Below are 25,247 nucleotides of genomic sequence, written 5' to 3' on the forward strand. Positions count from 1 at the left end.
TTTTTAATTATGTAATTGCCTGCTATGTCCTAGATGCCATGGTATGTGGAGCAAATGTTTGAACTTTTTATTTGTAAATTTTAAACTTCCAAAAATTTGTAAGATAATACAAAGAGCATCTATAGTCTCTGCCTAGATTCACTGGATGTCATCATTTTGACCCTTTTGTTTTTGCTTTGGTGCTTTGGTGTAGACTACCTGACATTTCTTAAGAAGCCAGCCCCCTTTTTTAATAGAATATTCTTCTTTTGGGGTTTGTTTTATATTTCTTCATAATTAGATTCCAAAAGGCTCCTCTGGCTAGAATACTGTCAGTGAAATTGTGTCCTTCTCAGGACAACTTCTCATTGGAGACACCTAATGTCCATCTGCCCTCACATATATGCAGATACTTCATATATGTAATATACATTATACATAACATCATTAGGACATTAATAAAGTCAAACAATTAAAAAAAAATGGGGGGGGCACCTGGGTGGCTCAGTCAGGTAAGTGCCAGACTCTTGATTTTGGCTCAGGTGATGAGGTCACCTTTGATTACCCAATCAAATGTGTCTGATTTTTTCACTGGAGAGTTATTGTTTTTCTCCCTTGTGACTAATGGGCAGTTTGTGGGGTGATATTTTAATATCATGCCAATGTCCTGCTGCTAATCAAAAGTTTCCCCCTTGGTTTAGTATCCATTCAGCTTCTTGTCTAAATCAATCTTTACTATAATGGTTGCAGAACAATGGTTTTCCAATTCCATTAATACCTCCACATTTAGTAATTAGTACTCAGTATTTAATGTGAGCAGGAGCCCTCCCTTTTCTCCCATTTCTTTTTCTCTGTTTATTATCAGTATGGTCTCGTGGGTGGTAGATTCCTCTTTTTCTTTTAATGATTCATTAGCATCCTTCTTATTTTGGTGGTCAAAGTGTTTCAGAGTTGGCTGGTAGAAACCCTTTCACCTTGATTCCCAATGTTCCATCTTGTACCTTTCCTGCTCTAGACCTGGAATCCACTATTTCTCCAAGAAGTCCTGGTTCCTTTTAGTAAGGAATGGTGTTAGAAACCGATATCGGTGCACTAGATGTCCTTTTGCTACTATGGGGTCTTTGCCTGTGTATTCAGTAGATAGAGTTAGGAAAGATAAGGGTACATGTACACATAAACATAATATGCACATACATGCATATAAGGTTACGTGTACATATCTTACAGATAATGAATTCATGCTAAAACCTCCAATTGCAGTTCATCCCCTGAGGTTCTTCCTTGCATTCCTCTAGTCCATATTTGTGTCCGCCTTCTATAATGAAAACTCTGGCCCCCAGCAGAGTCAGTGTTTTGATGTGTGGACAGTCTCTGCATTGCAGGTTATCAAATTTTCTTGTCTTCTGATCACTCAGTACTCCCTGCAGTCATTGTGACAGTCAAAAAAATATCCCCACATTTCTTTAGAAAATGGGCATTTGTGCCTTTTCGGGCCTATAGTGCTTTTTTTGGGAATCACCATTCTAGTCATGAAACCAACATGAATTCCACTAATTATGTTGCAAGGTTGTTCTGATATGCCTTTTATGAACTGTAAAAAAAAAAAAAACGTGCTGTGGAAGTATAGAGAATAGTTTCAGGAAAACTATTGTTAACCCTTTGCTAGGTATGAAGGGAAATTTAGAAAAGACTGTTCCTTGGTATAGGATATAGTAAGCTCTTTGTTATTAGGGGACAAATTTATGGGAACTTTGTCATAGATTTATGAATAAGCAGCAGATATTTGCCGAAGAAGTGTAATAAGTCTGCAACAGATGTGGGTAATTGTCTTCTCTCTGTTAAAATTAGCATAGTTGGAAAAGCAGTAATGGCTACCATTTACTGAATGCTACTCAGCCTAGAATACTCTGCCTCTGTGCATCATGGATCCCTATCCAGTCAGAATTTTTTCCTCACCCTATATTCTTACCGCACTTTGTACCTTCGTTGTGACATTTGATGTGGTGAAAAGTCTGCTCTTCAGGGACACACATCTGGATGTGAGCCCAAGCTCTGCCAGCTTTCAGAAACTGTCATTTAACCCTCGTTCGTGTTGCTATAAATTAGGGAGGATTGTAAAGCCTGCTTCAGTTAATACCCTGACGTATATAATAGGTGCTCCAGAAATAGGTGAAATGAATGAATCTCTAACTCCTTGATTCTACACTATATGAAAGATTAGGCTGTGAGGTGAGATACGGTTTTTAAACTCCAAACTGTTTAGAAGAAAGAGGCTGCTTGAGACAGTATTGTTTTCATTCTATGTAACAAAATGTAATTAAAACTTTCGCGCCCATGTGATATTACTGCATGTTTTCCCTAACTCGTGAGTGTTTGGGTTGAGATGTGGGTCATCAGAATTTGAGTCACTGCGCCCAGGGCTGCATCCCTAGGATCGTGCAGTAGGTGGCAGCGCCGCCTCTGCGGAGGCCGCCGCGCAGCCTTTGGAAGCCGGCTGGCTTTTGGGTGCGGACCGTTGGGGGCAGCCTCCTCCGTACGCGCGTGCGCGGAGTGCTGCCCTTAGAATGTGGAGCGCAGTGATTGGGCGCTGGGACCTGGTGCGGGCGCGTTGATTGGGGAAAGGAGGAGGGGCGATATGAGGCTTTTACTCCGTGCTTCTTCATTGGAGGGCGTGGGGTGGAGTGGAGCGAGGTGGACAGCGAAGAGCCCTGGGTGTGGGTGTAGCGCTTCGGCTTCCATCTGCTTCCGTGATTTCGCCTCCATGCGATATACTTGCGGATGACATAGATGTTCGGTGTTTTCTCTGACGGGCGTGAGGCTCTGTTGCTTCCTGTCCAGTCTCATTAGTGGTTTTCTATTAGAGCCTTGGGGGCGGGCTAATGGGGATCTGTCCAGCCCCAGTAGGACTATGGAGGTCACGATTAAAACCACGAGTGCTATTAAGTACCTACACTGCAGTTTAGGGATCAAGCACGGTATGAATGCGAGTCAGGTGCTCTGACAAAAGAGTCGAAAGACAGCCTTTATTGGTTGCTGAGCACTTCAGCCAGCTGATGCAGCTGCTGCTCATAGATGAGGAAACTGAAGCCATATTTTGACATTTTCTTAGGGCCATTGCCTTTATGCTGAAAAATAGCTTTCTAAATGATTGTTGTAGTAGTGTCTTCACTCGCACTGAACAATGGATTTCTTTAAAAAAAAAAAAAAAACACACAACCTTTTGGGACGCTTGGTGGCTCAGTCGGTTAAGCCTCCAACTTCGGCCGGGGTCCTGATCTCACAGTACATGTTCATGATTTCTACTGACAAGTTCGGAGCTTAGACCCTGCTTCGGATTCTGTCTCCCTCCCTCTCTCTCTCTCTCTCTCTCTCTCAAAACAAAACAAAACAAAACAAAACAAAACAAAACCTTTTGGTTGCGGTATAATGTATACTGAAAAAACGCGTAAATCATAATATTTAAATTGATGTACTATCACAAAGTGAACAAACCTATGTAAGAAATAAAACATTCCTCCTCCTCAAGAAGCCCTAATGGGGCTCCCATTATCAGCTCATTGCTAACATTTACTTCATCTCTAATTCTACTCATTCTCCTATCCTGATCCTTTGATTTATTTTGAGGCAAATCCCAGTATCTAATTTCATCCATAAATATTCTAATATATCTCTCAAATATAAAGGTGCTTTCCATTATCACACTTAAAATTTTAATAATTATTTAAATGTGGAAAATACGGTCAGCGTTCAAATTACCCCGATACTTCATAAATCTTTTTAATGATTTGGTTGAATCATTATGCAGATAAGGGCCATACAGTGCAATTCATTATATCCCCCCCTTTTCTTGCCTCTTTTAAAATCTTTTTTATGGTAATACATAAAAATTAGAGAGGTTGGTATAATGAACCTCATGTGTACTGTCACGTGGCTTCAGTAGTTGTTAGTTGCCTGCTAGACTTGTTTCATCAATTCCCTTTCCTGTGACCTGATTACTTTTTAACATTTGTTAGATCATTTTATGTGTATGTTCACATGGACCTCTAAAAGATAAGGATTTTTTAAAAATCTAATTATAATACCATTCTCACTTTTAAACATCATTCATTCTTTAACATCATTAAATATGCCATCAATGTGTACATATCCCCAAATGTCTTATAAATTTCTTTTTAATTTGTAGTTTGTTGAAATGGGACCTGGGTAAGGTTCATACATTGTAATGTGTTGAGATGTCTCTTAAGTAAATATTTTTTAATCTATAAGTTTCTTTTTCTCTTTCTTGCAGTTATTTGTTGAAGAAAACAGGTCTTGTGTTTCCCATATTCTGGATTTGCTGTTTTCATTCTTTTGGTGGCGTTTAACATGTTCCTCTACTTTCCATTTGTCCAATAAAGCTGGCAGTTAGAGTAGGAGACTTGATCAAATTTAGAGGTTTTGTTTTCTTGTTTTTCTTTTGGCACGAATACAAGTATTGTTTACTTTTGTCAGGAGGCACACAGCATTTGTTTCTCTCTCTATGATGTTAAAGGCCATTTATGATCATTGCTTGTATCTATCATTTTATTAGGAGCTGCAAATGTTAATCAAAATGTTACTATTTTGATTCAGTTGTTTCTTCCTCATTTATTAGCCAGAAAATTCTTATAAGAATTCTCTTTCATCAGCAGTTTAGTTATCCTGAGATACAGTTTATGTGAAAGAGGCAACTTTCAAAGTAATGGTCTTCTACTATCCTCTGAAAATAATCAGTAGTGATATATTTTTTTAAATATTGTTATGAACTCATGGATATAAATATTCCAGACATTTAAATCCATTCCAGTTGATACTTTTATTGAAAGGGCCTTACTTGTACGAACTGAGCTTCAGAAATCCTTAGGAGTTCTTAGGCTTTCCAACTCAAGTCAGAAGATAGTTTTAAACTGTTTGTTGTACTGGGCTTCTCTTTGGTTAAAATAAACACAGCATTAAAGCATCGTCTCTGAAATTTCTCCACTAACCATGCAGATCTGTTGAGGGGGTAGAGAGTGCAAGTTAACAGCATTAGCCAGTGAGCAGCTTTTGAATTAAAGACTAGGGCCCACAATGAATGGGACTAAGGAGAAACCCTTTTGGCAAACTGAGTAGGGTGCCAGTAGGAAGGCAGTCCTGATGTGGAAGCTCCTGCCTTCTCTGAGAGGAAGTTCTCTCGCTTGTGTCACCTTGTTAGGGGTAAGGGCCTGGGTGATGAGTTGAACTGGATTTCTGAGCCCTACTGAATTTAATATATTTTTTTTTATTTCTCAGTTTATAAGTAATTATAAAGTAAGGGATACCTTTAGGTTTTCAGTACTTTTTTTTTTTTAAGAACTCCCTTTATGAATCAAAGAGAATTACATACACCACTGACTCCTTTGAGTCAGGGTGACGCAAAGCGCTGTGGCCCTCTCTTACAAACATTTCTCTCATTAGCTGAGATTCAGTTTTGCTGTGTCATTTCAGCTGTGGAGGCCTTTGGCTTGTTGCAGCGATTTTTCAAACCTTGCTCTTGAAGCCTGACAGACATTTTCTGAAACCAGCTTTCCTAATCTTTCAGTTCCACATCATCCTCCTTTAGTCTCTTTTTCTTAGTATGTATACATATAAAGCTTGCCTTTAGATTTTTCCTTTATTGGAGCTATTTGTTTTAAAGAGTCTGGTGACAGACAAATAGATACATGAATATCTAAATATCTATAGTCAAAATGGCTTCTAAGTTAGTGTTTCCTACTTCCTACTGTACCTTCTATACATATGTCATGTGTTTCTTTTTAATGCTGGAAACAGAAACATAGCTTCAGATTCTATGTTCTGATCACTTAGAGGAGGTACAATAATAATTTGTATCTAATTTATGTAATAAAGGTACACAGATACTCTTTTTGTTTTTAATGTTTTCTCAAGTTAGTTAACATAACAGTGTAGTCTTGGCTTCAGGAGTAGAATCCAGTGATACATCATTTATATGTAACACCCAGTGCTCATCCCAACAAGTGTCCTCCTTAATGCCCTTTGCCCATTTTCTCCAAGGTACACAGATATTCTTAAGCCCGGAAAGAGCTTAGTGTTGACTGGGTAATAGTCATGTACAGTTACATAGATGAAAAACAAAACCACCTAGTAACTTCTCACCTAAAACTGTCGTATATTTGAATTTTTAAAAGATATTTAGGTGTTTTATTTTCTACTTTATTCCAGAAATGGAATTCGGTTTAATATCATCTTTGAGCTTAAGAGCAGCATTGAAGATGTATTTTGTGTTTCCTCCATGGCAGTTCTCAAACAGAATTCACTCTAGTTCTTGTGAGGCTGCATTGCAATCTCTGGGGCCTTTGCCCAAAAATTTGTATTTCCAAATCACCCTCTGGGTGTGATGCATAGAATTCTGAAGCTTTAAAGTTTTTTTTTAAGTTTATTAATTTACTGAGAGAGAAAAATGCCAGTTGTGGAGGGGCAGCAACAGAGGGAGAGAGAGAATCCTTTGCAGACAGCTTGGAGCCCCACACGGGGCTCCATCCTCACAGACCCTGAGCCAAAACCAAGAGTCAGTTACTTAACTGACTGAGCCACCCAGGTGCCCCTGAAGTTTTAAAGTTTTAAAGTCCTGCACATGATTCAAATCCTCAATCATGTTTGTGAGTGATTACATTCCTATACTTGGAATGTAGGGTCCTTAATAAAATCTATTATGACCTTAAATTATCGTTTGTATTCTTTAGATAAGAAGAGCATTTTATACTAGTATACATTTCATTTCCTGGACATACTTTCACATTGTCTGTACAGCTTTAAGTTCAGTTAAATGAAGATGCATTTTGTGGACCTCATCCATCCACTGCTGTGTATATTCCCGAGGAACTGAATGACAGGCAAGAAGGCGTCTTCTGTGGCACATTTCTTTGAACAAAACCTGGGCATCTGTGCCCTCACTGAAACATGAAGTGTGATTTTTGGCTGTTGAAGCCCATGGTCCAGAAGCCTGTGGCGCTGGCCCTCTGTAGGCCACAGCTGCTCCAACTTTCCTGGCCATCCCTGCTCAGGGCAGTTTTCTGCCTCATTCATCACACCAGCACTATCGCAAAAGGTGACTGGTCACATATCATATTTAGCAGCAAACCCCTCTCTGACTTCTAATATGCAAATATTATTCATCTGATGCTAGCTCTGCAGCTGTTGCGTTTTCAAGGCCCCAACCAGTTTCACTTGGCTGAAGATGTCTTGGTGTGAAGGATTAAAATGGAATCTTGACTTCGCACATTATGGAAGCCAACTCAATCCAGTGTTTATCGTAAAGGTTTGGTAGCATGAGATGGCTGTTTAATAGCACTCTCTGAGCAAGTAGGTTTAACAGTACTAATCTGCCTTAATGTGAAGAGGTTTGAGACTTCCGTGTGTGTGTTTTAATATTCTTTAATTACCTGGTGTCAATCCCTTTAAGGTAGTTATAAGAAAAGTAATTACTTTTACATTATATCAGGTTTTTAGGGTTTTGTGTTGCTTTCCCACAGTAGCTACTGAGTCGTTGAGAGCATTGCTCCAGGGAAAGGAAAGAGGAAAATGGCTAAATGCACAGCAATAGGTCTTCAATAACTATTTGTCAGTTGATTACCTCTGCTTCTTCTAAGTTTAAAAGACAGAATACAAAAAACAAACAAACACAGACTAGCTTCTGTAGGCATTTGTAAGTCATAGAAAATATTTTGGATTTTATTCCAAGTATGATAGAAAGCTTTTGACTGGTTGAGAAAAGAAAATGACAGTATCTGATTTATCTTTTTTTAAAAGGCTTACTCAGACTGCTGTGTGGAGGTTGGATTGTAAGGGTGGGAGCAATAGTTATGATGACTAGTCGGGAGATGAGAGATTAGCAGTGGTAGTGGGGAAAATACATAATTATATTTATGTTTCAAGTCTAGAGCCTAGAGTATTGTTGGCAGCTGGTTAATGAGTGAAAAAGAATGGGGTTGAGGATGACGCCTAGGCTTTTGACCTGAATAAGCCAGTAAATGTAATAGCTGTTTACTAAGATGCTAAGGCTTGAGGGGAAAGCAAGTTTGAGGGAAGGTTGGAGAATTAAGAGGACATGCCATGTTTAGATACTTGTTAGGTATCCAAATGGATATGTCACCTCTGCAGTTGGAAACACAAGTCTGAAGTCACAGGCAGAAAGAAGTCAGGGTAGGCATATACACGTGGAGTAAATAATCTGTAGATGATGATTAAAGCTGTGGGAGAGAAGGCATGGGATCACTCAGGGACTGAGCAGATGGTGAAAAGTCTTCCTGTGAGTTAGGCACTCCAGCATTTAGGAAGTCAGTAAGAGGAGATTTTGCAAAGAAACCCAAGAAAGAGAAGAAAGAGTATAGATTGGTCAACTATATTAACATGCTAGTGAGAGGTCAAGTAATGTGGATGAACTGTTGGACTTAACAGTGTGGAGGTGGTCTTTGGTGTTAGTGGAATAATGGCCACTAAAACCTGATTTGAATGAGTTGAAGATAGAGTGGATCTAAGGAGGTAGTAACAGCTGTGTCTGGGATGACTGTTTTGAGAACTCTTGCTGCTGAGGGGAACAGAGCAAAGGAGAAGTATCTGGAAGGAGATACGGGGTTTAGGGCCAGTTTTTGTTATTTTGGTTTTTTGTTTGATAGAGTTCATCCTTTATTAAAAAAATAGAAGGCGGAATATATGTGCACAGACGCTGGTAGCCTGGAGACCTGATGGGAGGAGGATGAAGTTCTCTTGATTGCTTCTATTTTATACTCAGGGAAATAAGACACAAAACCATGAGCTGAGGGGAGGGAAGAAGGGGAAAGAACATATTGTAGCTCTGAGAAGCAATAAGAAGGTGTGAAATAATTCTTCTGAGAGTATGTTGCTTGGTGTTTCAGATCTTTTTAGACTCTGAGATAACAGTGTAATCTCAGGAATGCAACAACATATTTCTGTGAATATTCTGCTCAGAGGAACCAGAATAGGAATTAGTTCAGACCACAAATCACTAAATGTAGTCACAGTGCCTCTCAGATTTGTTTAGAAAACATATGAAAGTCATTTCATAAATTCCAATCTTTAAATTTTTGAAGAGCTAATACAGCTAGCCACCTGGTTCAAAATGCAAAAGAAATAAATGTGTAAGCAATGAAAGGGCTCCTTTCCTTGGTTCCCTACTATCTAATTCCTTTCTCTGAAAAGTGTCAATGATAACACTTTCTTCTATCTCCTTCCAGAGGTACTTTATTGATCCTTTTTCTTTTTTTTAAAGCTAAATATACGGTGGGGGGCCTGGGTGGCTCAGTTGGTTAAGCATCTGACTTTGGCTCAGGTCATGATCTTGTGGTTTGTGGGTTCAAGTCTAGCTTCGGGCTCTGTGCTGACAGCTCAGAGCCAGGAACCTACTTTGGATTCTGTGTGTGTCTCTCTCTGCTCTTACCCTGCTCTCTCTCTCACACACACCACACACACACACACACACACTCTCTCTCTCTCTCAAAAATAAACATTAAAAAAATAAAGCTAACTATATGGTAGGATTTTAAAAATAATCCTTTCTCCAATTAAGTAGGTCATTTTTGAAAATATCACTAATATTCCTTCATCCTTTCTAATTTATACAAAAGAGATTTATAAAAAGAGCAAGAAAGAGCATCTGTTTTAATAATGACTTTACAATGTTGGCAGCCATCTGGTAGGAGTTGTATCTGTTAGATTTTTCTTAAGAAATATGTGTATTTAACAATGTTCTTTTTTCCTTCTTTGTCTTCACAGCTGATCTAGCATCTTTAATGGATAAAACGTATGAGCGAAAGTTGCCTGTTAGTTCTTTAACAATATCACGGGTAAGAAAACTTAAACATCTATATTTTTAAGAAAGGAGGATGAGAGGCTCTTTATTAGATGCAGCTATATAAATAAAGGCTACCTTTCATAAGAAATATTTTTGCAAATAGGTATGTTTTTGTAGTTACTTATAAATATTTTGTGATAAAGTAGCAAATTTCCATAACTGAAATAGAAAGTAAAAAATTTACCAGACTCTGATGTTGGTGATCGCTGTTGTGTATCTGATTTATTTTAATTTTTCCAGGATATGATATTCTGTGATACCATGTTTGTTTTTTTTTAATGTTGATACACCCTATAAAGTAATAGTATTTCACTTGTTAATGTTGGAAGTAATTTTGATCCTTGAGAAAGTCTATAAAAGAATGAATATTAATGTTAAATACTGCAGTACAGTTGAGCAGAGAATAATATTAGTCTGAGAATCAGGAATAGTAATTGATAGTAACCATTACTGAACACTTTATATGCCAACTACTGTACTAGCTTCTTACCATACATTATCTCTGTCAATTCATACAGCAGCCATGTGAGATAAGCACTCTGAACTGTATTTTATATGGAGACTCAAACTGGTTGATAACTTTCTCAAGTTCACACAATTCATAAGTAGAAAAATTGAGCTTATAAACCAGATCTCTGTGACATCACCGTCCTTCTCTGTTGCCTCCATCAAGTAGATCTGATCTTTTTCTTTATCATGAATTCCTTTTGTGACATTAGGCAGATAGACCCCTCTCAATATTCTCATTTCCAGTGTGGGATCAATAGTATCTTCCCCACAGGGCTCACACAATGCTAAAATGAGATCTTAATGGTGAAAATTCCTTGTAGAAATTAATGGCACCATAAAATTCAGGATGTTTTTAAATCTACATGAGGAAAAGTAAAGAAACCCTTACCCTTTTTACTCTGAGTCTTTTCTTTCTGCCTCTTGATATTTTCCTCTTAGTAGGGAAACACTTAACTAGGTCATAACCTAAATTGCGTAGCCTCAATTTTTAGAGGGAGACTGAAAAGCCATTGCTCATCTCTTACATGATGGATAAGATTTCTCTATGCCGTAATACCTAATACTTGTTTAAGCAGCACTTTAGAGCTTAAAGAGCTTTCATGGACATTTTCTCACTGGGGTCTCACACTCTTCAGTGTAGGTGCCTTTATTCTGTCCATGCAGATGGAGCAGCTAAGTTCCAGAGTGGCTGTACCATCTGTCTATGCCACATAGCAAGCAAACAGGCGAGCGAGTTCTCAACTTTAAATTCTTTGTTTGAAGTGTGTTTTATCTGCTCCTTAATGAGATTTCTAAATAAAATTTTTAAGTCCTAGACATTTTTAGAAAGCTTCCCCCCTTTTACTCTTTTTCTATATAAGGTTTTAATTATATGCACAACATGCATGTTCTCTTACTCCATCCTTTTTGCCTGTGTCTCTCCTTCAGGATAGAATCTATCCTTGGAATAATTATTTTTGTTTGTTTCTTTACTTTGGAGTTAGGAGCATACATAGGGATTTTATGGTTTAAAGGAAGACTTTGTTGCTGGAAGGATCACAGGCTGACTGGTTCAGAGCAGAACCCGAGTAGGGAAAATGGTCATCAGGCTATATTTTCTAAATTGACATTTTTAGCTCTTGGGCCATATTTTTTCAGCCTTTAGAGTCTTTGTCCTTTTACCTACCTTTTCTCATGTTTGGAGCTTGGAACATACAGAAAATATCAGGAATTAAAGATAAAGGGAAATATTGGTAACTAATTATAAACATAGTAGGAAGAGCTCTCTCTTATTGTGAGCAAGTTTCATTTTTGATTTTGAGTTTTTCTTACCAAGGTTGATCTACACATAGAAAAATAGAGAAGCCCTTGTGTATTCTTTGCATTAGGACAAAAGCATTTCAAGAATGAAGCCATATCATGTGAACAGTGTTACAATAAAATGGATGTCCTATCTTTTAAAAAAAATTTTTTTAAGTTTGTTTATTTTTGAGATAGAGAGAGCGAGCATGAGCTGGGAAGGGGCAGAGAGAAAAGGGAAACACAGAATCCGAAGCAGGCTCCAGGCTACAAGATATCAGCACAGAGCCCAACACAGGGCTTGAGCTCACCGTGAGATCACGACCTGCTTGCTGAAGTTGGATGCTTACCCAACGGAACCACCCTGGTGCCCCTGGATGTCCTGTCTTTTTTAAGGATGTTGTGTGATTCAACCCCAATATATAGCATAATCTGTATTCAAAGTTTATTTTTCTGTCTTTTAGTTTGTGGACAACATTTCATCTAGAGAAGAGATAGACCATGCAGAGTATTACCTTTACAAGTAAGTTTTCCATTTTATTTGACTATATATTCTCTCACACAGGGTAGTATGTATTATACATAATGTTTAGCACCTTGCTTTTTATGTTTTGGAGATATTTCCATATCAGTATATAGATAGCTTCCTCATTTTTTATAACTGCATCATATTCTATATTGTGAATATATTATTTAAACCAGTTCTCTGTTATAGGACTTTTAGGTTTGCTCTGTCTCTTTGTAGTAGGTGTAGTATAGTAATTAACAACCTGTACACATGTAATTTTATACGTAATCCTCATAAGTCTATACATTTGTAATTAAAATAGCTGCTGCCAAATTGCTTTCCATTGAGATTTCACTAGCTGATGTTACTGCCAGCCCTGGAGTGGAAAGGCCTGTTTTTACAGCTTGGCCCACAGGTGTTTTCACACTTTGAAATTTTTTGTCAGTCTGATAGGTGAACAATTTTATATATCTCATCTCTCCCTTTCTTAGTCAGATGGAAATATAGTCTATATGCATTATTCAGCACCTGTTTCTAATTAACACTATATTTTAAAACTTTCTGGACATTGCCACGTTTACTTTGTACTTTCCCACAGCTGTTAACAGTCCCGCTGTGAACTATAGACCTACTCACCCTTGTGTACAAAGAAAAAGAAGCTTGTTCACTACAGCACCACCTGTAGTAGCAAAAGATGTGAATAACTGAAAGCTTGTTAAATAAGGGATTGGTCAAATAAATCTGATATTTTTCTTACAGTCGGTGTTTCACCTATCAGATCAAAATGATACCTTACAACTTTTTATAGTAATTCCTAATTGTGATTTTTAAAAATCTGATTTATGATTTTTCCAATTCCTGGGTTTCAAAAATGGACTCATATTGAAACTTAAAATATTTTCAATATTTTAATAACCTGGGTGGCCCAGTTGGTTAAGTCTCTGACTCTTGATTTTGGCTCACATTTATCTCACGGTTTATGAGTTCAAGCCCGACATCAGGGGCTATGCACTGACAAAGTGGAGCCTGCTTGGGATTCTCTCTCCCTCTCTCTCTGCCCCTCCCTAGCTTGCACTCTTTCTCTCAAAATAAACAAACTTAAAAAAAAACTTAAAATGTTTTTAGTAAGCATTACATTAAAATTTGCCATTTGCCCTTTGTTTTGATTAGAGAGTTTTTATTTTTTCCATCTGGATATTTTGTTTTAATGTTTATTTTATTTTTGATAGAATGACTAGGGGAGGGGCAGTCAGCAAAGGGGACAGAGGCCCCCAAGTGGGCTCTGCCATAACAGCAGCGAACCAAATGCGTGGTTTGAACTCATGAGATCATGACCTGAGCCAAAGTTAGACGCTGAACTGATGGAGCCATGCAGGCACCCCCTAGGTACATTTTTTAAAGCTTTCTTTATGTTAATGAAAATGTATTCAATTTTCTTTTATGTGACTTTACTACATAGTAATAAGCTTTTTTTTTCTGAATTGGGCAAATCCTGCCACCTTTTTGGTGTTTTCTGTACAAATGTAAATCTTAAGTACATTAGATTTCACTCCTGAAATTTATTTATTTAAAAGTCTGTTTATTTTTGAGACAGAAAGAGAGCGTGCACTCACAGTAGCAGTCTCTCTGCTGCCAGTGCAGACTCTGATACAGGGCTCGAACCCATAAACAGTGAGATCATGACCTGTGCTGAAACCAAGAGTCAGATGTTCAACTGACTGGGCCATCCAGGTGCCCTTGAAAACATTTATTTTAAATATAAGATTGCCTTTAATGATGTCATAATTTTAAATTCTAGGTCCTGAAATCATAATTGCAAGTGTTCTCCTATCCTTCGTTAAGATAAATCTAAATATATTCTCTGGGGAGAATAAACCCTGCCTTTTTTAGTGGTTCTTTGACACCGTAGGGCTCCTTTGATATTTATTTTTGCTTGTGGTGGAAAGTGTATTCAGGCTAGCATCTTCTAGTTCTCATTCTTTTGCTTTGTTGATGGCAGAAAATATTTCCAAAGAGAAATTAATTCTTTGAATTCTGTCCTTTGGGACACAGTGCCATGGTTTTAGAAGAAATACATCCCAAATTTACAAGTACCTGTGTAGTATATAATTGATTTCAGTGATTCAGCATTCACCAAGTGTTTACTGAGCACCTGTTAACATGCATAGGCTGCGTCCAAGGTGCTGGAATATGGAGGCCAAGTTAAAGACTGTCCCATTCCCCATACACTAAAGTCTAACTGGGAAATTTAAGCCTCACCTTTAGGACTATCATGATTCTTCTCATGATGTCAATTTTGTTAGCCCTAGATTCTTATTGAAAGTTTCCTAAACTCTTTTTTCTGATTCCATATAGATCACGTAGAAGATCTTATCCATCTTAAGATGAGGCACTGTTTAATTTGACATCCCATCCTTTGCTTAATCAAAACTGATGTTCTAATATACTGAATGTCAATTTTAGTTCAATAAAAAAACAAAACGTGTTCTAACTATGACATCACGTTATTTCTGTTGTTTCTCCTCCCTTCCATTGCCAAGAAACTTGGCTCTCTTTTTCTCAGCTTTTTTTTTTTAAAGAAATAAACATTTTTATCACTTCATGGGATTACTGTTATATGTGTATGGGACTAGGTATAACCCCCCAAAACTGCGTCAAGATGTAGATAATGGAGGTTGGCTACATTCACTTATTAGCGGAATGCCTCATGCCTGCTTTCCAGCCTCAGAGGATATATAAAGGTTGTGCCTCCACAAAGTAAGAAGTTACAAGTTATGAACTCTCAAGGTTGTGTCCATAAATTGAAATTAGGAATGTCAGTCCTGAAGACACCAAGGGCTTGTGGTATTTCCATCAATTAGGTCTTCAGCATGCAGTGGTCGTAATGCCCAGCATCCCCACATGGGATAACTTGAGACGTCTTAGAGAAACTTAGGATCACAAGTCTGGGGTGAGGACAGGAAGCCATTTCTTAATCCCAAAGCTTCTTGGGTGGATTTCTCACTCCCCGGGCAGTACCGTCTTTGAGGGTAAGGCCCACAACAGGACTTTGGGTTGCCACCTCTGTCATTAGCTCAGCTCTTTCTCTGCCTCAGCCTGTGCAGGTCAGGCTCAGCAAGCAGAGCCTAACTGCTGCCTTCTCCCATCTCCCAGTGATCAGTCTGACCCCGATGATGTAAACAGTAGTAGAGCCAAGAAGTTTGGAACCTCGTGCGATCAGTGGAGAGCTGACGGAGCGTCTGCCATTGAATCTGGTGCACGAGTCCCAGCAGTTTAGGGTGCTACTGGCCCAGGTCCACTTGTTACCATTCTGTTCTCCCAGGAGAGATTTAGCCTTTGAATCTCCTGAGGGACACAGGTTTAAAAGTTTAGGGGCTTCAAGATTGAGAGTACAGTGATCTCTTAAGAAGAGTTAGAAAGGCTGCTTTTGAGAAAGTATGAGGGAGAAGAATATCCAGACACCCCTATTTGAGCTGTGGTCTGATCCCTGGGGGCCTGCAACCCGATGAGTAACTTTTCCTCCACCTTTCCTTAAACAACAAGAAACAAACAAGAACAAAACCAAAAATGAGGAAAGGGAAATGGTGCTTTAAACAAAGGAATAATGTGAACTAAAGGTGATTAAAACAGTTAATGCCAGACACTATATAGGTTGATAAGAAAAAGGGTCTCCAATAATATCCTATACATCTAATGGGAAAATAAAACCAAGAGTAAAAATGATTAAAACAGCACAAACACTGAACTGAAGTACAAAACCTGCCAGTAAGAAACAAGTGAAGGCATGCTAAGAACTGTTGCGCTATAACAAACTAAAGGAAACAAGATTAAAATAGAATAAAAAGATGAAAAAGAAAATGAGGTAAGAAGAACCCAATCGTCCACATACTGTATTCACACAGTGTGTACAGAGATGTCCGGGAGAGAGGGAAAATAGGCATGGGCATGCTATTGCACTAATACTCTCAGTAGGCCGAATAGTGCCTTCTTTGTGAGTGCTGTTCAAGCTTCTTCCAGGAAGCCCTGGAGTTGATTGCTCACAGGGCCTTTGGAGGTGTGGGCTGCAGAGGAAAAGGCAGTGACAGAGAAGCCAGGTAATGCTGCCCTCAGCCCTCTGCTTCTGTTTAAGCCAGGGAACCTATGCCTCCAGCTGCTTTATGTAGATGTCAGGGTCTGCGGAGTAATGCACAGAGGTCTCTGAACTTGGATGAGAATATATATTTCTTTTCACTAACCTCTCAGTAATATTTAGCATTTCCTTCAATTTTGAATATTTGCAGCAGATCACAGTATTATAAACATCTGTGTCTTTCTCGCTAACATAAGCAGATTTTTCAAATCTCATACGTTTGTTGCAGATATCTTGACAAGTTTTGCTCATCACTGCTTAGAAATTACATTTGGGGGTCCCCTGGGTGGCTCATTCAGCTCCGGTTATGATCTTGTGGTTCATGAGTTTGAGCCCCGCTTTGGGCTCTGTGCTGACAGCTCAGAGCCTGAGGCCTGCTTCAGATTCTGTGCCTCCCTCTTTCTCTGCCCTCCCCCCACTTGCTCTCTCTCTCTCAAAAAATACATAAACATTACATATGGAATTAAACTATTGCAAGATAGTATTAATTCGTGCATTAATAGAGAAGCACGTGTTCCCACATCTTAAGGATTTTTAAAAAATAATTTGATAATTATATTTCACTATAACTGATTTCCTTTGTGATCCTGTGTGCTTTTATTTTATGCAATCAAAACATCATTCTGAGAATGAGTTTATGAGCTTCATCAGACTGCCAGAGAGTTCATGCTACAAAGAAATGTCAAGAACCCCGCTATGAGATTGTGTTTGAAAAAAAGGTCCTATGCTTAGGCTTATTCCTGCTGCCTCCTCCAAGCCTTTTGAAATTTTCTAGGTCTTTGTTTTTTTCTTCTTACAAAAAATACTTCTTATTTTCATTCAGGCTTTATAGAGGAAAATGAAGATACAGTTTGTAGGTGTGCTGTTTTCCAAATGAAAGCTTAGATACAGCCAGTCTCTTAAGCTTCCCCAGAGAGCAGGAAGAAGGTGTGGGGAAAGCAAAGAGATGCCAGAGACTGGCCAGAGGTGCTGTGGGCAGGAGACCAGTGCGGGGGCAGGGTTGAGCTGGAGCCCTTCGGCTGGGTTTGGGTATCACCACCCTCTGGGCTTGGTGAGGGAGAAGCCGTGATACTGGGCAGCAGTAAGCAGAGGTTTTAAGGCACTGAGGAGAAAAGTAAACGTGCAACTGATGACTGCTGAGAGGAAGGGGCTCTTCTGAGGGCATCTTACTACTGGGCATAGGAAGCTGACTGCTGAGTTATGCTCTGTATTTGTCAGAAAGAGTTTTATATGTCGCATGTTAGTGTTAAAAAGAGTTGAGCAAAATATTTTTTCCCTTGGGCATGGGATTAATTTCTGCTTCCTACTCACGTACCATCTCTTTGGCATTTGAAGAAAAATGTCTTTCTCTCTTTGCTTTACTATAAATTTACAACATTCCTAAGAATTAGACTTGCATCTTTATTTTACTGATGCCGAGACAAGGGCAGAGAGATTCACTGAGAACAGCCAATGTAGATGGTGTGCGTGTAAGCCCATGCCTGTCCCCCGCAGCGAAGGGAAGCCAAAAGGACAGAGTGAGAACAGAGGGACAGCGCTTTGAAAACAGTAGTGTTTGCCCAGTGCAAGATTTTACCCGTAAGGATCCCATTATACTTTTATTTATTTATTTTTTTACCAAGGAAACAGACAGAAGGGATTCCATAGAGACCAGAGTAAAGAGCATGGTAAAGCAGGAGAAAATTAAAGGGATAGGAGGAAATGTGTTAAATTTCTTGTAGTCTATGGGTTGTTGGTGGTACTTGGTTTCTAAAAGCTGTGGTCTTAGCTTTTTCTCCAGAAGAGATCCCCTTTGTAGGATCTGTCAACCTGAAATCTGCATACAGCAAGCTTAACTAGAGTTTTCCTTTATCATTTGGTGGAAAGAGTCTCTTTCACAGGCCACCTAGTCCATAGTTCTGAGCTCAGGACTCCCCAAGTCCATGTGTGTTGCCCACATGTATACAAATGATCCCCGAGGCAGGCTCTAATCTCCATTTTCAGGAGTTAAAACTATGTCGTGAGTAAAATTGTGGCATCAGTAAAAGCCATTGATTTCATGGTTCTAACAAGCTTTAACAATTCCTGTATTGGTATTTGAATTAATTGAATGCAAACTCAAGCCTTAAAAATTCCTTCTTTCCATGTGGTATATTGCTCTTCACCAAGGATATTTGCAGATTACATCTTTAAAGTCTTATTTAGACTTTCAAATACTTTGGGACCATGGCAGTTTAGCATGCATAAAATTAAACTTGTTCCTTTTACTGTCAGAGTGTCAGTAATCAGAATTGATAATTTAAATCTGCAACACAATCATCTTTCTTAAAGGCTAAGGGATAGAAATTTCTGATGTATGTAACATATTCTATTTTAAAAATATAACATTTTTAAATAGACTTTCGGTTTTAGCACAAATGTGGGGAATGCTGAATTAGTTGCCTTATAATAAGAGGTTCTCTCGGAGCTCCACAAGAAGGTTTGTTTTTCTCAGAATACAGCCCCGTGTTGTCGTGGGAAGTGACCTGCCACACATTAATGAGCAGAGGTCAAGGTAATGTGGCAGGCTGTGTGCTGCCAATACATTCATCCACACCGTACCTTAGCCTCAAGCATCTCCAAAGAGTTGCTTAACTGACCTGGCAGATAGCAGGCGTCCCTGGTTGGGGGACGGATGGCAGGTCAGGAACAGCTGGGGGGAGGCAGATGGCAGCCTGCATGTCTCCAGGTCCCAGGTTGGCAGCCAATCTAAAAAAGGATGGACCAAAATAGCTCCATTCTTTCAATAAACAAAAATATCCCTGAGGCTCCTTGGAAGGTGAGCGCACTACTGTAGGCCCATGTTGTAAGAATCTGTGTGTGCCTGTCGAAAGAGAGGAAGGTGGGAGCTGATTAGCAGTTTAAGCAGTAGTTATTTTCCTTTGTGGGCATGGAGATTGTGTATTACAGCAATGAAAGGAAATTAGAGATTTTTCTGTTAGCCTATTGCCAGGTGTCATTATGTTTGAACGGTCTTAAGAAAGGAGTAAGAACCCAAGGGGAGGGAAATGACTCGTAACCGCATTTTTTTTTTAAATTTTTTAATGTTTTATTTATTTCTAGGAGAGAGAGACAGCGTGAGCAGGGGAGGGTCAGAGAGAGAGGGAGTCACAGACTGAAACAGGCTCCAGGCTCAGAGCTGGCAGTCAGCACAGAGCCCAAAGAGGGGCTCGAACCCACGAACCGCGAGATCATGACCAAAGCGAAAGTCGGACGCTTAACCGACTAAGCCACCCAGGCGCCCCTCGTAACCACATTTTAAAAAGACACTTCCATTCTTTAATATTGCTGCGTGCTTTATTTACGTCTTACTTGCTAATCCTTACCACAGGCCTAGGAGACAGTTTTTACCATTAATGGCTCTGCAATAGAGAATAGTCCATTGTCAGGGGCACTGTCTGCACCTTGCCAAAGACCTGCTGGAGCTGTGTGCTGGCAGGTAGGGTGAGAACTGTGCCTCCCACTGCTTCAGACCGTGCACTTGTCTCCTGACCAGTATCATTGCCACCCGGGGCCTCATCATACCAGAGGGGTGACCTTCAAGGGTATTTTCTGGCTTTTGTCCACACGTGCTACCTAGCTTTCCCAGTGGGGATGACACCTTATATAGGTACTTTATTTTATTCTCCTGGAGTGGTAAGTCCCCTGGGGGCTCTCATCCTAGGAGTCCATAGCAGTCCATGCAGCCCCAAACATCTATGTACAAGGCTTTGTAGGGACAGATGCTTTCATTTCGGGGGGGTAAATTCCTGGGAGTGGGATGGGTGGAGCATGCAGTAGGTAGACATTTTCCACACTGGTTTTCAAAGTGGTTATACTGTTTTACCCTCCCAGCGGCAGTTCCCGATCCTCCACATCATTGCCAGCACCTTTAGTGGTCTCTCACTGTGGTTGTAATTTGTATTTGCCTAGATGACTCATGATGTGGAGCACCCTTTCATGTGCTTTGCTGCTGTGCCTCCATCTCCTTTGGTGGAGTGTCTGTTCAACTCTTTTTCCTATGTTTCTTTTGATTGGATTGCTTGTTTTTTTTATTACTGGGTGTTGAGAATTCTTTTTCTCCTAGTTGTGTCTTTTTGCTCACTTAACAGTGGTTTTCAGAGAGCAGTATTTATTTTTGATGGAAGTCCAGTTTGTCAGTTCTTTTCTTTTATGGGTCATCTTATGCCACCATTGATGAAGTTTTTGCCTAGCCCAACACCACAAAGATTTTTCTCCTGGGTTTCCTCTAAGTTGCTAGCTTTAGGCCTCCTACTTAGGGCTGTGATCCATTCTGGGTTATGTGTTGTATGAGGTAAGAATCAAAGGTAAGTTTTTGGCATAAGAATGCCTAGTTGTACCGACACCTTTGTTGAAAAGTCTATTCTTTCTGTACTGAATTACCTTTGAATTTCTATGGAAAATCAGTTGTTTGTATATGTGAGTCTGCTTCAGTACTGTTTTGTTCCATTGACCTATGTTCCATTGCTATCTTGATGCCAGTACCACACTGTCTCCATCCCTCTAATTTTATAATAAGTCTTAAAATTAGCTATTCTAACTCCTCCAACTCGGTTCTTTTTCAAAATTATTTTGGCTGGGTCAGGTCTTTTGTATCCCGTATCAGTTTTAGTGTGTATTCTCACACATAACACACACACACATACATACTTACATGCATTGTTAATGTACAGAAATTAGGAACAAACCCCATTCAAGAAATATGTACTGAATGCCTAGTATATATTTAAAAATAAGGATAAGAGAGAAGATTGTAAGGGATAGAAAGGGGGATTGAATTTATGAAAGTCAGCAATCATTCTCTTTCCATTGAAGGCAAATTTAAACTGCCCTGACAGAATTTGAGATGGTAATACAGGAAGACAAATTTCAGTCTCTAAGATGGATGATTCCCAGTTCTGTTTATATAAGGGAAGTTCTGAAACCAGTGGAAGATTTAAGAGAAGTTATTTTTTAATTTGCCAGACCTGTGGTATGTTCACAGGAGGGATATGATATAATTACTGCAGTCAGAAATACTATAAATTGGTTGGCGATTATTAGATATGTGAAATAATTCAAAATAAACACAACCCCAAAATATAAGAAGTGGGTAAATTGACTGTATTTATATAAGAAGTTGTGTGTTTTGGAGAAAATATGCTTCAGGCAGGCTGAAGAGTGATGTTATCAGCAAGCATTCATAGAAGAGGTAGAACATGAGGTAGCCTGGAAGACTGAAGAAGGAGAAGAGGCAGGAACAAATGTTCAAGATGAAGTAAGCAGTAGAGGAGAGAGAGTTAATAGGGTAGTGTGAAAACTGGCTTTATGAGAGACAAGGGACCCTGACCACGGAGACCAGGGCTTATTCGGGAATAATGAGAAATAAGGTAGGAGAATACGGAGGGAACAGAATGCTGGCAGAGGAGAAAGGAGAGTTTAAAATCTGTTATTATCATACATATGTATGTATATGCATATGCATATGTAAATTGGTACAATTTCTATAGAGTACTTTGGCAACATATCAAAGTTACAAACTTACATAGCCTTTGACCCATTAATTTCACCTCTAGGAATTTGGCCTTTGCACACACCTATGAAATAATATCCATTACAAAAACTAAAAGATTATGTTGATATACAGGGGCCTTAATTATTAACAGTACAATACAAGGCAATGAAAAGAATAAAAACTTTATTCATATTTCCCATGGAACAAGTTATAAAACGCATTCAGTGAAAAAAACAAAGTATGGAACTTTTTGTTACATTATCATTGTGGATTCTATGTGTATGCAATATGCGTATACATGCTTTGATACATATGTGTATATATGTGTATATATGCATAGACTGTCTCTGTGGTGGTAAATATATACACACAAAAACTGGTAATACTGGTTTTGTTGGGGGAAGAGTCTTGTGTGATTTTTTTTCTTTTAAGACCTGGGTGACTACTGACTGAATTCCCTCTTGTACCTTCTGAATTTTATATCATGAAAATATATCACTTATTCAAAGAAAAATTTTTTAAAATCCTCGACATAGTTATCAGATTCCTGAGAAGTATATATCATAATAAAGGTATTTCAGGAATATTAATAACAGTAAATTTTGGATTGAAAGGGATAAGTGTTGAAGGGAAATTAATTGTCTGCATAAGGTGATAAAAGGCCTGTTCTGTGGTAGTTGACAGTGGAAATGAAGAGAGAAATGTTTCACACATAGGAGGGGAAAAAATCGATCAACAGGATTAATGACAGGTTGAATGTGACAACACAAAACAAGGAGGATTAAAAATGAGGTGAAAATTGAACCTCAGTTAATGAGAAAATGGCTAGTACATTGATGGAAGTATTGAACTGGAAGCAGATTTAGAAGACAGCAAGATGGTGGGTTTTCCTTTGGTCTTTTCGCTGTGTATGTACAGATTTCTGAGTTTGCTGTATCACATCTTCTATCTACCAACAACATTTGAACTGTTTCAGAGGAACTGGTCGCAGACTCTTGGAGAAAGAACAGCTGCCAAAACATACCTACATTAGGGTCTTCTTGATGTCCTGGCAGCTGCTGGCGAATTTTAGAGTAGGCGTTCTCTGAAGGCCTGTTAACTTTCAAGTCTGTGAAATTAGACTTGGGCAGGCTAAGTGATAGCCTGTGAGCCACGCGACACATTCAAGCACTAGCTGCAGATGAAGGCCTCACTTCCAGTTCAGAGGCTCATCAGTTAGACCAGCGTATCTCATTGTGCCAGTTCTTTGTCCTAAGGCAGTCTAGGGAATAAAGCAGAACATCAAGACTCAGTGAATACTTGAATACCTTATAACAAAGTAACATAAAACTAAGCTCAGAAAAAGCCTAGCATATATAGAGATACAACTGTAAAAAAAAAAAAAAAAGGCATAATCATTAAAACAAAAGGTGCTGTAAAGATCCTGAAGGAATTAGGATGACAGGAAATAGGTGACATGGATTTTAAGACCAATTTAGTTTCCACTTTGATCTGTTAACGTGGAGCCAGTTAATGAACTCTCTGGATGTTAGCTTTCTAGATGAGCAAATGATCTTGGATGCTTCCCAAGTCACCATGCATATCTAAAATTCTATGTTTCTCAACCTTATTGATGTAGAAGCTAGACCTTATCACCAGAAATCTCAGACTTTGAAAGCCAGAGATTCTGGTTTTTGTTTAGTTTTTTACCCAGCACTTTATTTACTTAAATAGTGGAGTTGAACTTTCAGACACATCAACTATGAATATCTATAGAAAAACTAGTGGATATAGATGAACAACAGAAAGTATAAGGGGATCTCTTAATCTCTTTTGGATTTGGGTGACAGGCTTCATTTACTATCTTATTTGTAATACTTTTAGTAAATTTCTTGGTATAGAAAGCTGGGTATTCACTCTTATTTTCTAGGAAGCTAGTTTTTTTTTTTCTGTATTTGATATTTTCCTATTATCTTTCTCTGGAGGGCCCACAATGCTCCTATTCTTGATGCCTTGCATATACAAGGAATTTAAAAGGAGAGAGCTAAAATAGATCTGTTCTGATAGCTGCTGAACCCTCTGTGGATTAAACCTAAAAATAACTTCTATAGTTTCATATAAAAAGATATAGCCCAAGTTGTTTTTTTCCAGAGCATAAAGTTCTTTGATCCAAAAAAAAACAAAAACAAAATCATTTTCTTGGCTGTTTTCATAACTGCAAAGTCATTATCAAGATAGCAGAAGTTATAGCTGTAGGACAGAGAGAAAGGCATAACTATAATGTCTTATGCTGAAAACAGTGTCTTCAGCAGGATTTTGCATGTAAGGCAGTTAGATTTAGAGATAATTAAGAAATCTTCTCAGGAGTTGGTACAGTATTTATGGAAGAGATGAGTAGATGCACAAAAGTTTCAAGAAGAACTTTGTGAGAACTGATTTCATCATGAGTTTTGAGGCCACTGGCAAATAAATTCCTAAGTATTTTCAAATGCCATGTGTCTAGGCAAGAGGACACTTGAGGAACTAGACGTATTTGATAGGAATTCTCATTAGCACCCACTGCCGCAATGATTTTCCTGATAGATTTCCAGCTATGTTTGTTTTTACCTTACAGCCTTTATATTTTGAGATCTGTTCTGTTGTTCTTTTCAATAGCAATGCTGATTTTAAGACCCATGGCTAGTAATGGGCAAGACTGGGGCTTAAAACCAGTTTGTCCAACTCCAGGCCGGTATAGCACATAACCAGTGTATTTATGACACACTGGCTGTTAGACGGCTCTGTGATGGATGTTATCAAGAGCTGAAATTCATATCGGCCATTTATCTTCATTGATGAAAGCCAGGCAGAGTTTTGATACGAAGAACTGAAATTATTTGTTAAAGTGAGAAGTTTGTGGCTCTCATATATAGAGCTTGTTATAGTCCTCTATTTCCTGAGATAATAGCAGGTACTGTCTGTTAACACAGATGGCACACTTTCACAGAGCTTTCAGACTCCAGCCAGAAATGGAATGTTATTCTCTGAGTGCACCCGAATGTTTTCTTCTCTATGCCCTCTCCCCCACCTCCTTCTGATAAAATGCAACCTGTCTTTTAAGGCCTGTCCCAGATACTGCTACATCCATAAATTTGCCCTGATTTTCACCATTTGAATGTGATCTCTCTGACCCTCTTCTATAGACTTTTCTTTTATCTACTCAGAGGTGCTTATTTGGTTTATTTTTTTTCTTTGGCTAGTCAGAAATACGTATTTCTCATTTTTTCTTTACTTGAGGAGCAGTATAGTATAGTAGATAAGTGCATGGACAGGGTGCCTGGGTGGCTTAGTCAGTTAAGCATCCACCTTCAGCTCAGGTCATGACCTCATGGTCCATGAGTTCAAGCACTGTGTCGAGCGCTGTGCTGACAGCTCAGAGCCTGGAACCTGGTTTGGATTCTGTGTCTCCCTCCCTCTATCTCTTTGTCCCTCCCCCTCTCACACT

The 25,247-nt window shown here is 38.9% G+C and overlaps 1 protein-coding gene across 2 annotated transcripts in view; it reads left to right on the top strand.

Moving 5' to 3' along the window:
- Positions 1-25,247, top strand: part of MRPS27 (mitochondrial ribosomal protein S27) — an 86,631-nt gene that overhangs the window by 8,969 nt on the left and 52,415 nt on the right. The window contains exons 1-3 of one of the 2 annotated variants that reach the window (XM_039242080.1): positions 6,991-7,084; positions 9,769-9,839; positions 12,100-12,158. In XM_039242080.1, coding sequence (XP_039098011.1) covers positions 9,786-9,839; positions 12,100-12,158 — 113 coding nt within the window. In that variant the 5' untranslated portion in view covers positions 6,991-7,084; positions 9,769-9,785. Of the gene's footprint in view, positions 1-6,990; positions 7,085-9,768; positions 9,840-12,099; positions 12,159-25,247 lie in introns of those variants that run through there. The other variant, XM_039242079.1, reaches the window with a different exon arrangement.

Source organism: Hyaena hyaena, unplaced genomic scaffold (genome assembly GCF_003009895.1).
Source record: "Hyaena hyaena isolate Hyena2069 unplaced genomic scaffold, ASM300989v1 scaffold_205, whole genome shotgun sequence".
Taxonomy (NCBI): Eukaryota; Metazoa; Chordata; class Mammalia; order Carnivora; family Hyaenidae; genus Hyaena; species Hyaena hyaena.